The 13275-nt window shown below is 37.8% G+C and overlaps 1 protein-coding gene across 25 annotated transcripts in view; it reads left to right on the top strand.

Moving 5' to 3' along the window:
* The first annotated feature begins 3325 nt into the window (after nt 1–3325).
* LOC137243342 (uncharacterized) overlaps nt 3326–13275 on the top strand; it is a 47613-nt gene continuing 37663 nt past the window's right edge. For 4 of the 25 annotated variants that reach the window (XM_067771016.1, XM_067771039.1, XM_067771040.1 and 1 more), the window contains exons 1-2: nt 3397–3523; nt 6890–7175. In XM_067771016.1, the coding sequence (XP_067627117.1) occupies nt 7043–7175 (133 nt within the window). In that variant the 5' untranslated portion in view covers nt 3397–3523; nt 6890–7042. Of the gene's footprint in view, nt 3587–6889; nt 7176–13275 lie in introns of all 25 variants that reach the window. The other 21 variants (XM_067771035.1, XM_067771017.1, XM_067771028.1 and 18 more) reach the window with 21 other exon arrangements.

Raw genomic sequence — 13275 nt, forward strand, 5'->3', positions numbered from 1 at the left:
CTTCGGCAAACAACAATTGTTCGCACTCAATTCACACGTATTCTTATTCTCTTTCGTTTAGTAGTCGTTGAGCACATAGATTATATTGTTACGAATCTTTTGTTTACGCTCTCATATTTCCGCTCTCACGAGGGATTTATCTTCTAGTTGTTGCTGGCAACAATCACAGATAAATCCCTCGCGCCAGCTGAAGCGGGTGCCAGAACAAAAAATGTGCCAGCCAAAACGAAAAACGTGCCAAAAATTTTGGTAAACTTTAGTTTGACCTACAACTGTAGAATAGCGTTCAAAAATTATGGGAAAAAGGATAAAAATACTTGTTTTAGTGTAAGATAAGCCCTATCCATTAAGTAATGTTAACTATTATATCCTAGGTCCAATTTACTCAAATTTCAAAAGAATATTTGGTTTTCACTGTAAGTTAAATGCGTTACAATATTTGACTAATTAATTTAATCGAAATGTTAGTTTTACTTAGATTTGTCTATATTTAACTCTAACTAGTCGTATTATTGTAAAATAATTTTAAGGAAATAAATATTTTACGACTATCTTTTTATTAAATGATTGAAACTATAATCGCCGAAATGTATGTCAAAAATCCCCATTTTCAGATCTATTCATTTTTGTTTGGAGTGGCATCATTGATAAATGTTATGTGCATTTGACAGCGCTCTCTCGAAACAAAGAGTTGTAAATCCATTCATCTATGGTTGAGCATTTGGCGCAGTAAAGCCCCCATTACTGATACTTAGCATAGACTTGACTTGACTTGGCGTAAACTTGGCAACTTAGCCACGATTATACTCCACTTGGTGCATAAAATCTGGCATCATAATCAGCGTTGAAATTTATTTTTAAATAAATGTCAATTTGTATGACAAAATGTCAAAATGAAATGGAAACAAACAAATGGCATCTCAAAATGTAAACGTCACTTAGAACTTACATAGAAAATCAAAATTCAACAGACTTCTAAGTCAAGTTAAGTTTTGAGTAATCAGTGACATGCAATGTTCATTTAACAGAACTGTAAGTGACAGTTCGCAAGCCAAGTCAAGTCTATGCTAAGTATCAGTAATGGAGCCTTTACATCGATTGGAAGCGTCGCTCGCAATGTTGACGAATATTGTCCACATGTATATTAGAAGTACATATTTTGTTAACAAAAATATGTATCAGGAGGTGTTTTTTCTGCAAACCATTATTTTACTGAGTAGAATTGGGAAAATTGAAAAAAATAATAACAAACGATTTTGTCTTGTTGCTTGCTAATAAGCGCGTGAACAACGCAAAACTATACATCAAGTGATGTGCGCGATCATCGCGCTCTCACTAACACATATGCATTTTCATTTTGCCGACGTCCGGTTAAGATTGTCAAATCACTATGCGGCTTCTAAATACATGCAGCACAACAACAACAGCAATCTGAGCAGATGAAACAGCAAGCAACTACGCACACAAGTACACAGCCGCAAAGAGCGCAGACGGCATTACTCACATATATACATAGAAGACAACAGCGAATATGAGTTGCAGAAATCAGAGAAGTGCAAAATCAACTCAACTGAGAGTTAGAAAGCAGCGCAATTTAAGGAAAAGTCAATCAGTTCGATTCAACACGTTGTAATTGAAGTAGGCGAATAGCTTGTACTGTGCAGTTCTACTACCATAGTAGTGCTGTAAATGAAGAGGATTTTGCATACAGAATATTTGAATTTATTTATAGTTCAGTGATTCGGGCGATAACAGAAAGCAAGGAATACTCGAATATCCTTAGATAAACTACAATATTTACGCAAATATGAGCATAGGTCAGCAAGGAAAACCCCATAGGCATCACTGCTGAATATTTTATGAAACGCTCCGGCTCTGAAAGTATAGCTGTCCGCACCCGTCTCTTTGGTTATGTTAAGCAATTGCAACATATCATTTCACAATTTCTTTCACCTTCGTCTTTGACAGATAGCTCATAGGAAATTATATCAAAAAGCTGCAACTAACTTTAGCCTTTATTTTGGTTATGACTATATATTAGGGCGGGTCAAATTGTATGGGGGAAAAAACTTTATGTTCACATCCAGTTTCTGAATCTATGGGTCATACTGAGGAATATTGTCCATGGGACCAGAGGTCTGAAATGAATTTCGAGCCCTCCTAATCAAGTGAGCAAATTTTGATATAAGATTTTCTAACAAAGTTAGGTAGGCTCGAAATTCATTTCTTACATATGGTCCCATGGGCAATATTACTCAATATGACCCATAGATTTAGAAATTGGATGTGCCTTTTCAACAATAAATTTGACCCACCCTACTATATATAGTGTTAAATGATCAAGTAACAAAACATTGGATTCAGAAACATATTCCGTGCAAAAAATATTTATATTTATACGTAAATATATGTATAAGTATTAGGGGGACTCATGATAGCATATAAACTTATAAGGTATAAAATTATATCCATTTACACACGCGGTTATATGAACGCACCTAGTAATACTCTTGATAAACTTGATTGTTTTTCAGCTGTATTATTTCCAAAAAATTTTTTTTGATTGTTATACAAATTAAAAAATACCAAGATTAAGTGAAAAATCAAAACTAAAACGCCTTTACTTGCTGATGTTGGAGATTTTTGATGAAAATGCCGTCTGTAATGTCTGCAAGGTTGCATTCCTTTGAGTTTACCGCGTTTACACAATGAAATGTGCGCGTAAATTTATACAAATTGTGTAAATGATTTTTCATACAAAATTTGACAGCTCGTGCGTAAACTAGATAAATTTATACGTTTACACACTTTATAAGGCATTTATACGGTTACATGAGTCCCCCTATTGTATATACCCGTAGCATGTAAAGATGTAAGTAAAAACTTAGATTTTTGGAGATTTTTCGATATACGAAACAAGCAGGCAATAAGACGACTTAAGAGGTAACCAGTGTGAATTAAATGTATTTTTTATGAGGGAGCTGTTTGAAATTAGCAAATTTTGTTTGCTCTTTTTCTCAGAAACTAAAATTTTGAGTTACAACTAGTCAGCGGTATTTGGAATGAATTTATAGTGGTTTTAAACTTTAAAGTTTAAATTGCCTATACGAGCCTCACATCATCGCTAATACAAGTACTCAACGGCAGTCATAAGGAAAACACAAAGTTAATAAAAATTTTAAATAAATGAATTGAGCGAATGAGTTTTGGGATTTCATGCTGCAGTTAAGACGCTGAAGATTTTTCGATAATCAACTGGTACTGATGCTGCCTCTGGCGTTGCTGCTTTTATTAGCGTCATCATCTCTTGTGACCTGTTATGCTGGCTGTTGCTATAGTCATTTGAATGCTGGAAGCTCCGCTCATTGTGCGGTGGCGGACTGTCGCCAGACAAGCTGAAGATATGCGAGCTCATTAAAATTGTAGAACTCGTGCGGTGCGGACGTATTTTTGTAAACCTTAAGCGTTAGTATCTATTGATGGTGTTGCAATCTCATATACATAGTTATGTAAATTGTAATTGGTAATTCGCGCGTCTTTTCACTAATGAGTTAACTAAGTATTTTTGAGTTAATCATAATGAAGTGTTTGTATTTCCGTTAACATAGTAGAGATATTTTTAGTGTTGACAATTTGTTTGTCATTTATTGAATTGGCAAAACAGGCCATTGTTAAACTTCATATATTTCACATACTGTACATATACATATATGTATGCATACATATATGCAATGTTTAAATCATACAATTGTGTGGATTTGAATTTTTAATTCTTGCAATGAACTTATGGCCATTGTTCCATAACAAATTGAACCGAAAAATATACAAAGTGTAAATAATTCACGAAGAAACTTAAAAAGTACATATGGCAGAGATTCCATGAGAAAGTGAACATTGGTGCAAAAATTTTTCTTATACAACTGGATAGAGTCTAAATAAAAATGTTGTTAAAACTATCAGTCAACCTAAATATATTATATTTCATCTTTATGTATTTTCAATACCCTTTTGTCCTTTTAATGTAAAGTAGTGATTTAACTATTTCAATTAGGTTGTAATAGCTTGTTTTGAAAAAGCTTCCAAACGATTTGCGTTTTGCCACTCGAGTGATAATTAAAAAAATAACTACCGTAACTTATCTGTAGTTAATGAAGTCGACTTAAATACCAATTAATAAAAGCCCTATATTCTTATTATTAGATGTATTGTACGATATTAGCTTTGGTCCACCAGTGACAAAAAAAGTCGAAAGATGTTTTTCTAAATTTTGCAAGTTCTTTTATTTCATATTTATTATACGATGTTAGCAACTCGTTTTAAATATGTTAAACTTTTCAGTTTTGAATTCTTTGAATTTTTTACACGGAAAGAAAAAGACTGGTAAAACAACTGATGTACGGGAAAATTCAACCGAAATTGCTGTCAATTTTTATCCATCGCAACAAGATGTTGAATCAACTGCGCACAAATCGTTGATTCGTAATTAACCGTTTTAGTAGTCAAATAAACAAAAAAAGTTGTTTCATTATACTTTACCCATAGTTTTGTTAAATTAACAATTATTACTCTCGCTCTAAAAGTACCAATCAAAACTGTTAATATGAAAGGCATTTCTGTTCTTTTGAAATTACCAGTGCAAACTGTTAGATCAGCAGATTTTATGACAAGATAATACTAACAGCGAAAGCAGTAGAAATGGCAGAGATTTTTGTTTTTTCTAGATTAATAGCGTAAACTTTTACATCAGTAGAATTTTCTGTTCCTATGACATTATTACGTAGTTTTTTTTTTATTTGTATAAATTACACATAAGTACATTTCATTTCTAATGATTTTATTGCTATATTTATTAATAATAATTAAAATAATAATAACTTAAATCTGAATTCAAAAAACCAAAACTATTTCCGAATTACCATCGACAGCTTTGTACGAAAGTATGTTGCCATATATATACATACGTAAATATGTGAATACATAAATACGCATGCTTGCTACATACATATTCACACACGTGTTAGTACATGCTCTGGCGAAAATAAGAGCATGTACCGCTTGTTAAACCACTTTGGCGTCGGTTTCAAAACTTTATTTCAACTTTTTCTTCAAAAATGTTTACCATATTGTTATATTATAATTTTATTTACATATATTTGTGTACGCACATTTGATATAAAATGTTTCCAGTTTCTTTGATGTACGCCCTTTAAGTCAAGAACAACAGAAGCGATTTGTTGATTTTAATAGCACCATTTCTTTCAGTGTAAGGAATTATTCAATAATGAAGTATTTCCCTCCCTTGATAAGTAAGGAGAAACATTTGTTAGGAATAACTACGCATTTCTTATACGCCTTATAATCCTCATAGAGATATTAATGTATAACGTCAATTAGAAATTTTATTCAAGATACGATATATTTTCTTTTTCTGGCTCTTGAATCTGAGTCTTGGACCACGTATAGACATGATTTGATCTATAATAAATCCATAATAGATAATCTAGGCGTTCACATATGTCCCATCCCTAAGAACAAGATTTCTAGCTGTAAAATTTTCACGTTTCTCTTTTTTTCGTGCTTTCATTTAGAGATGACACCCTATAGGTGGTTCTTTGTATATGAAACAAATCGATATCTCTAAAATTTGTTCATATTTTCCGATTGTCCGAAACATGAAAATTATATGTGACCCAGTCTATGAAAAGGCTGCTTATGACTCAAAAAAAATTACTACTCCTAAGAAACTGAAGAAATGCATTATTAAATCTGTTTCTCGCAATTCCTTTTTTGAGTCGTAAGCCACCTTTTCATAGACATAGTCACATATAATTAATTCCCACGGATATTCATATATGAACGTTGATTTTATGTAATTATTGCTTGCGTAAATGTGGTCCAATTCAAAATTTGTTTGCCCATGAACTGTTTCCACGACGTTAACCATATTTTGAACCTTTGGAAAAGTTTATGTACTATTAACAAGTTCATTAAATGTTTTTAATTCGAACATGTCCCTGCCGCAACAAATGCTGTGCCACCAGTGACACTTTTATATTAGATTATAGCAATAAAATCATTTAAGAAAATTTAATTATTTTTACGACATTTAATTTCCAAAATGTTCATTAGTCGACAAATATTCAAACAAAACAGGCTGCTTCTATATATTCGGAAACTTTTTATAACGTATAACTTCTTTAATAGATTACGACTATTTTTATTTCCACCCGTGACAGTTAAAAACTAGTTTCTCGTACCTTTATCCTCTTCCGAGCCTATAACTTTGTTGGCTATAGCCTCATTTTCAGTTCACCTCTGGATCGGATAACGATCCAACAATACATTTATGTATCTCTTCTTATACAATCCAGAGAGAAACTGAAACTCGGGTTATAGCCAATCACGTTATAGGCTCGCAAAGATACAAAAAACTGTTTTTTGCCCGTTACCCACCCTTTTTAGGGTCGTAGGGTAAAATTTTGTTAGCAGTCATTCTTAGATCTTCGAGATCTCTAGAAAAATGGTATGACTTCTCAAGTATTTTCCGGTACCACACTGTGTTATTTACAAGAACCAAAACTTCCGTCTGGTTTTATCAGAATGTTTCAACAAAGATGAAATATTGCGTAAAATTGTCCCACCCATACCTTATCGTCAATCAAATTTTTTATAAGCTTTTCTATATAAAGAATACTTCAAAATAAAAATTGAATAAATATGAAGAACATTAGGAAAAAATGGAACTAAATATATATATTTAAAAAAAAAGTGTTAACAAATATGGTATGTGATAAAAATTTAAACATTTTCTCGCCTTGATTCTTTATTTTCTTGATTTACGTCACACATATGTCGTATTTTTATAAATTAAATTTTAATGAAATCGAAGCTTTAGGAAGTGCCTTATAATTTATAGAATTTCAACAGCTTTAAAAATTTATTGCAATATATTCACAATACACAAAAATATATTCCACTAGAATTTTGGAAATTATAAATCAAATAACAATTAAATCAGCAACTAGTTATAAATCGTGACATTATGGTGTCGTCATCAGCGCGAGTGCCGCAACGGCATTTAGACGGCCTTTGGGTGATTACAGTTTGTGCCATTACCGTTATACTGTTGAGTGGCTCATTTGTAATGAGCGCATTTGGAGCACCAGCTAAACTTGGTATTTATTGCACTTTTAGTGCTATTTTCAGTTATTTTTTGGTTAATGGATTTTCATTACTAATGAATGTTTTGGTTTTGGTAATTATTATATTATTAATGATAGAGAAAATTAAACTAATAACAGTTAAGCCGCATTTAAACAGTTAATAGTGCATTTACCATAAAAAAATATAAAAATATACAAATTATTGACATAACGTTTGCTTTTAGTTTTTTACATTAGTGCTAATTTTTCCATTTAAACAATACATCATCATTCATAAGTAGTATAAAAGGTTAATGTACAAATTTCAAAGGCCAGTTTGTGTTTCCTACATTTTGCAACTGGTGCACAAAAGTTTAAAAGTCACGAAGAAATAATATGAACTTCACACAGACACTTACAAAGTCATTAAGATTGGTAATGAAAAAATAAAAATTTGCCTTTCACAGAGATTCAATTGCTTCCGTAATGAACATCGGTGAACCGTCTTTAAGTAATGTTTCGTTTTATAGGAAAAGAGTGTTATTATCCCTTTATGCTTATACTTGGTTTACATATAACGATATTAGCTTCATTTTCGTTCTTAACTCCTAATCGGTTCTTAGTTAAGTATATTTCCCATATACATTTTTCCATTCGATAATGGTTATGAACAAATTTTAGAGATGACGATTGTTTTCTTATTCCCGTCCCAAAACCATCTCTAGGATTCCCACTTCCTACTTCCTAGTTCCTACTTTAGGAGGTCCAAGACGTTGTAACCTTGGTGCTAAACGGGCTATTTTCGTAGGGCTATCAAGGAAGCTTCCAATCATGGAAGAAACGTTAAAATCGAAGGAGTGGAAGCAGACTATTGTAAAGATCGATAGTCAAATTTTTCGTAAAACTTCACTTTCTTGTTTGTTTGCGCCTAATTGGCATCTCTATATGTAATCATATAAAACGCCAATTAGTGGCATTGGCAGCACCGACTGTCAGCTGTCAATGGCTACTTCCGATTATTCTTATAGTAAACAAACAAAGAAAAACAAGTGCAAGTGTTTTTTTATAATCGGCTATAATCCTCGCGTAAGTAAACCTTACAACCCGCAACCCGCATTTTAACGCTAACATTTTGGGCCATCGACCCGGATCGCGCAATATTTCCGCAAAATACAGTCCACATCGCTTTAGTTTTATAAGTTTCATAAAAACCCGCAAATAAAAAATGTCTTCGTTGAAAGTTCGCGATTCTGCTTTAAACGCATTAAAGCGGCATTTGCAATCGAGCAAAGCCGATTCGCTTGCAGTCGATGAAGAGGCTGCATCCACATATTTGCAATTGCTAGAGGAGCAGTGGGAACGTTTCTGCAAAGCACAAGAAGAAGTGGAGGTTTCGTGTGGCGACGAAACCACAGCAGTAGAAGAGCAGGCACGAATTCAAGGTGAGGAGTGGTATTTGATCGCTAAATCAAATTTTAAGCGTATTCTTGCGCCACAAAAGCAACCAACCCTACAGTAACTCCGACTGCACCTGCACGCATGCCGCTACCGAAGCTGCAGTTACCATCCTTTAGTGGCGATCCAACAAAATGGATCACTTTTCATGACGCATTCTGTTCACTAGTGAATTCCAATGCAAGTTTGTCGGACGGACAGAAGTTGCAATACTTGCGCAATTGTTTAAATGGTGAAGCATTGGAATTAGTTAGTAGTTTTGCTGTAAGCGACAGCAACTACAGTGAAGCTTGCGATATGCTGACAGCACGCTATAAAGTTATGCGTATCATAGTGGACAGCCATATAAAAGCATTATCATCGATCGAAAAGGCATCGAAAGACTCCGCAAACGCAATTAAACACGTTTTAAATTTAATATTGCAGCACGTTGGTGCGCTACGTGCCCTCAAATGCCCGGTTAAATTTTGGGACGACTAGCTTGTCCATTTGACTGTTTCGAAATTAGCCTATGAAACGCGAAAACAGTGGGAATTATCGCTTGTAGCCGACGATGTGCCATCGCTTACATTGCTTCGAGATTTTTTGGAAACGCGAGCCCGCTCTTTGGAGATGGTGCCCGCTGCCGCAAACGCACGTACAACTGCAAAGAACGTTTTGCATACAACATGCAACCAATTAGTACCAAAAAATCATCCATCATCAAAAACCGCTAAAACCACATCGTGTACATACTGCAAAGGTGAGCATCGAATCTACACTTGCGAAAAATTCAACCAACTCGACGCGAGAGCAAAGCTATCCACAATCAAATCAGATGGTGCATGTCTAAACTGCCTTAGTAAAGGACATGTTTTCGCTAACTGCCGCAGCTCGTCATCGTGCCGCATATGCCAACGCCGCCACCACACGCTTCTTCATGCTGGTCTCAATACAAACGAGGCAGCTCCTGCTATGCAAAATGCCGTCCAAAACAACGTAACGTCGCACTACGCCGATGCTGAACGCGTAGTATTACTAGCTACTGCTGACATTTTATTGCAATATAACTCTGGCCGCTGGCAGCCAGCCAGGGCACTGTTCGACAACGGCTCACATGCTTCGTTCATCACGGAGCCCTGCGTTCAACGACTTCGTTTACCACGAAATACGTCATCAGCTTGCGTCACGGGTATTGGATCCGTACAAGGAGGTCGCACAAAGGGTGAGGTCAAGTTATCCATAGCGCCAAAGTCACTTAACTCTAAATTTCACGTGAGTACGCTTATTTTATCTAAAATTACTAACGACCTACCAACAAACGCCTTGTCCGAATCACGGTGGCCGCATGTCAGTGGCTTACCGCTGGCTGACCTTAATTATTTCAAACCTGGTCTGATAGATGTCTTGATTGGCATGGACGAAATGGACAAGTTTTTACTCGACGGCCTAAAAAAGGGTGAAAATGGCACTCCGATGGCACAGAACACTGTGTTTGGGTGGGTACTGTTTGGGAACGCGACTCCCTCACAAATAAAACCCCGGGTAATCTCAACGCATTATTGTAATACGCAACTAACTGACCTCCTCGCTAAGTTTTGGGAGCTGGAAGAGCTACCACCTAGAAAGTTTTACACGCCCGAAGAGTTATATTGTGAGAAGTTATTCGACCATACAACACAGCGCGCAACTGACGGCCGATTTATTGTACGTTTACCGCTAAAACCCGAGGTGTTGATTGGTGAGTCGCGTAACGCAGCCGTTCGGGCATTGTTGCGAATGGAAAGCAGGTTCGCCACCAACAAAGACCTTCACGAAGAGTACTGCAAATTTATGAAGGAGCTTCTTGACTTGGGTCATATGGAGCTAGGTACTCCAACAACGCAAACCGCATACTATATGCCACATCACGCCGTGGTAAAAGAAACAAGTTCCATTAGGGTCGTATTCAACGCGTCAATGAAGACGTCGTCAGGGCACTCGTTAAACGACGCGCTAATTGTTGGTCCTTAGCTCCAAAAAGATCTCTTCCCGATTTTAGTCCGCTTCCGCCCCCATCGCTATGGTATAATTGCGGACATCGAGAAAATGTATCGACAGGTCTACGTCGATAAACGGTACGTCGACTATCACGCATTGTATGGCGTGAGCATTCATCGCAGCCAATACGCGACTATCGTCTATTAAGGGTTACCTATGGGGTAGCATCCGCTTCTCATCTCGCTGTCAAATCGTTGCATCGCGCGGCACAACAAGCTGGCGCGTTATATCAAAATATCGCAAATATCGTTACGTCAGATTTTTACAAGGATGACTTGCTCTCCGGCTCCGCCTCTTTCCAAGAACTGACAGCGCTTCAACGTAACATCTCACACGTCTTATCTCAGTGTGGATTCGAGCTCCGGAAGTGGGCAACGAATTGCAAGCCATTGAGACAACAGATGCCGCATGCGTCTACACAGGTGTCCCATGTCTTGGCTGATGGAAGCGATATCCGAACTCTAGGATGTATTTGGCACACGGATACCGACTCTCTTGCGATAGCCTTCAATATAGAGCCACTCCTGTGCGAATTAACAAAACGCATTTTTCTCTCCGATACCAGCAAGATTTTCGACCCTCTCGGCCTCATGTCTCCATGCACCTTTCGCTCAAATATTTGGTTGCAAAGAATTTGGCTTTGTAATGTCGATTGGGATGAGTTAGTTCCACCTGAGATAGCTACAGATTTGTTAACGCATAGAAAAGAGCTGGCCATGCTTTCATCGCTGAAGCTAAATCGCTGGCTTGGTACTAGTCCAAACGCCGACACAGAGTTCCATGTTTTCACTGACGCATCAGAGGCTGCCCATGCAGCCGCTATCTACACGCAGTCATCGGACGACGAGATAAACGTCGTGCTCATTGCTGCGAAAACTAAAGTAGCTCCGCTAAAAACAACTTCGTTACCTCGTCTGGAACTCTTCGCAGCTCATCTAGGCGCTAAACTCGTCCGCCTAATTCAACAAAGTTTTGGTCACAAACTTGAAAAGCTGTACGCGTGGTCAGACTCAACGATAACGTTGGCATGGCTGCAATAAAATCCAAATCGTTGGGTAACGTTCATTGCAAATCGTGTAGCCGATGTACAAGAAGTCTTGCCGTCATCGCATTGGAGACACGTCATCTCAGAGCATAACCCTGCAGATTGCGCTTCTCGGGCTCTCACACCTGCACAGCCCCTCGATCACCGCTTATGGTGGCAGGGGCCACACTGGTTATCCGAAACCGATCGTTTTTGGACGCAGTACATAGTGAAACATACTACGATTTTGGAACTGAAATCAATCAAAGCTAGTTCTCATGTAACGCAAACGCACGAAGATTGGGATTTACTAACGAAATTTCACTCTTACAACAAACTCAAACGAGTGAACGCACATATACTTTCTAATTGCAGGTCAGGGAAGCCAATACCGATACGTAGTAGTCTCGTTCGTCATCAGCCGTTTTTAGACGACGCAGGCATTTTACGAGTAGGAGGTCGAATTAAGAATGCATCGTGCACGATCGATATAAAACATCCGATTATTTTGCCTAAAAATTCACCACTCGCTAAAGCAATAGCCGCTGAAACTCACATCGGTATGTTGCGCGCTGGCCCGCAAATGATGCAAGCTGCTATACAACGTAAATTTTGGATCCCTGGCATTCGCAATTTAGTTCGGGGTACATATCGCCATTGCGCACGATGCAAACGCTTGAGCCGCTACAGCAGTCTCCGAGCAGATGTCCGATCTACCACCTAGTCGCGTTACGAGTACGCGATGCTTCCTTCAAAGTGCGGTCGATTTTGCCGGCCCATATAACGTAAAATTTACTCATGGAAGAGGCGCGAAATCAACAAAGGCGTACATTTGCTCATTTATATGTATGAGCACAGGCGCCATGCACCTAGAATTGGCCGGAGACCTCACGTCTGCAAGCTTTATCGCCGCATTCAAACGCTTCACCAACCGAAGAGGAAATTGTCAGCATATGTTCTCCGACAATGGCACGAACTTTGTCGGTGCCGAAAGGGAGCTACGTGCCGTGTTTGAAAGGTGCGTTAACGACGACAAGTTGGCATCTTACTTCGCCAACACCCAAGTCACCTGGCATTTTAACCCTCCAAGCGCTCCACACATGGGCGGCTATTGGGAGGCTAGAATTAAGCGCATAAAGCATCATTTAAAACGCGTACTAGACTCCGCGTTACTATCTTACGAAGAGTTTTCAACAGTCCTAACCGAGGTGGAAGGAAGCATGCGTCAATTCTCGACCACTCTGCTGGATACCTTCTGACATACAAGACTTCGAAGTGCTAACACCTGGGCACTTTATGATCGGCGAACCAATAAAGGGGTTACCGGAGCTTGACACAGAACCTTTCAAGGACAACCTTCATCAACGGTGGCAAGCAATCACAGCAATAAGGCAGCACTTCTGGAAGCGATGGCGAGACGAATATCTCGCGAATCTTCAGCGACGATCGAAATGGGTTCGTCCAACGCAAAACCTACAACGAGATGATGTCGTAGTTATACACGACAACAACGCTCCGCCCACTAAATGGAAACTTGGTCGAGTTCTCGACAGCTATACCGGCTCAGATGATTGCGTACGAATTGTCAACCTACGAACATCTGAAGGAGAGCTGCTAAGACCTATTGCGAAGCTA

Source organism: Eurosta solidaginis, chromosome 3 (genome assembly GCF_040869045.1).
Source record: "Eurosta solidaginis isolate ZX-2024a chromosome 3, ASM4086904v1, whole genome shotgun sequence".
Taxonomy (NCBI): Eukaryota; Metazoa; Arthropoda; class Insecta; order Diptera; family Tephritidae; genus Eurosta; species Eurosta solidaginis.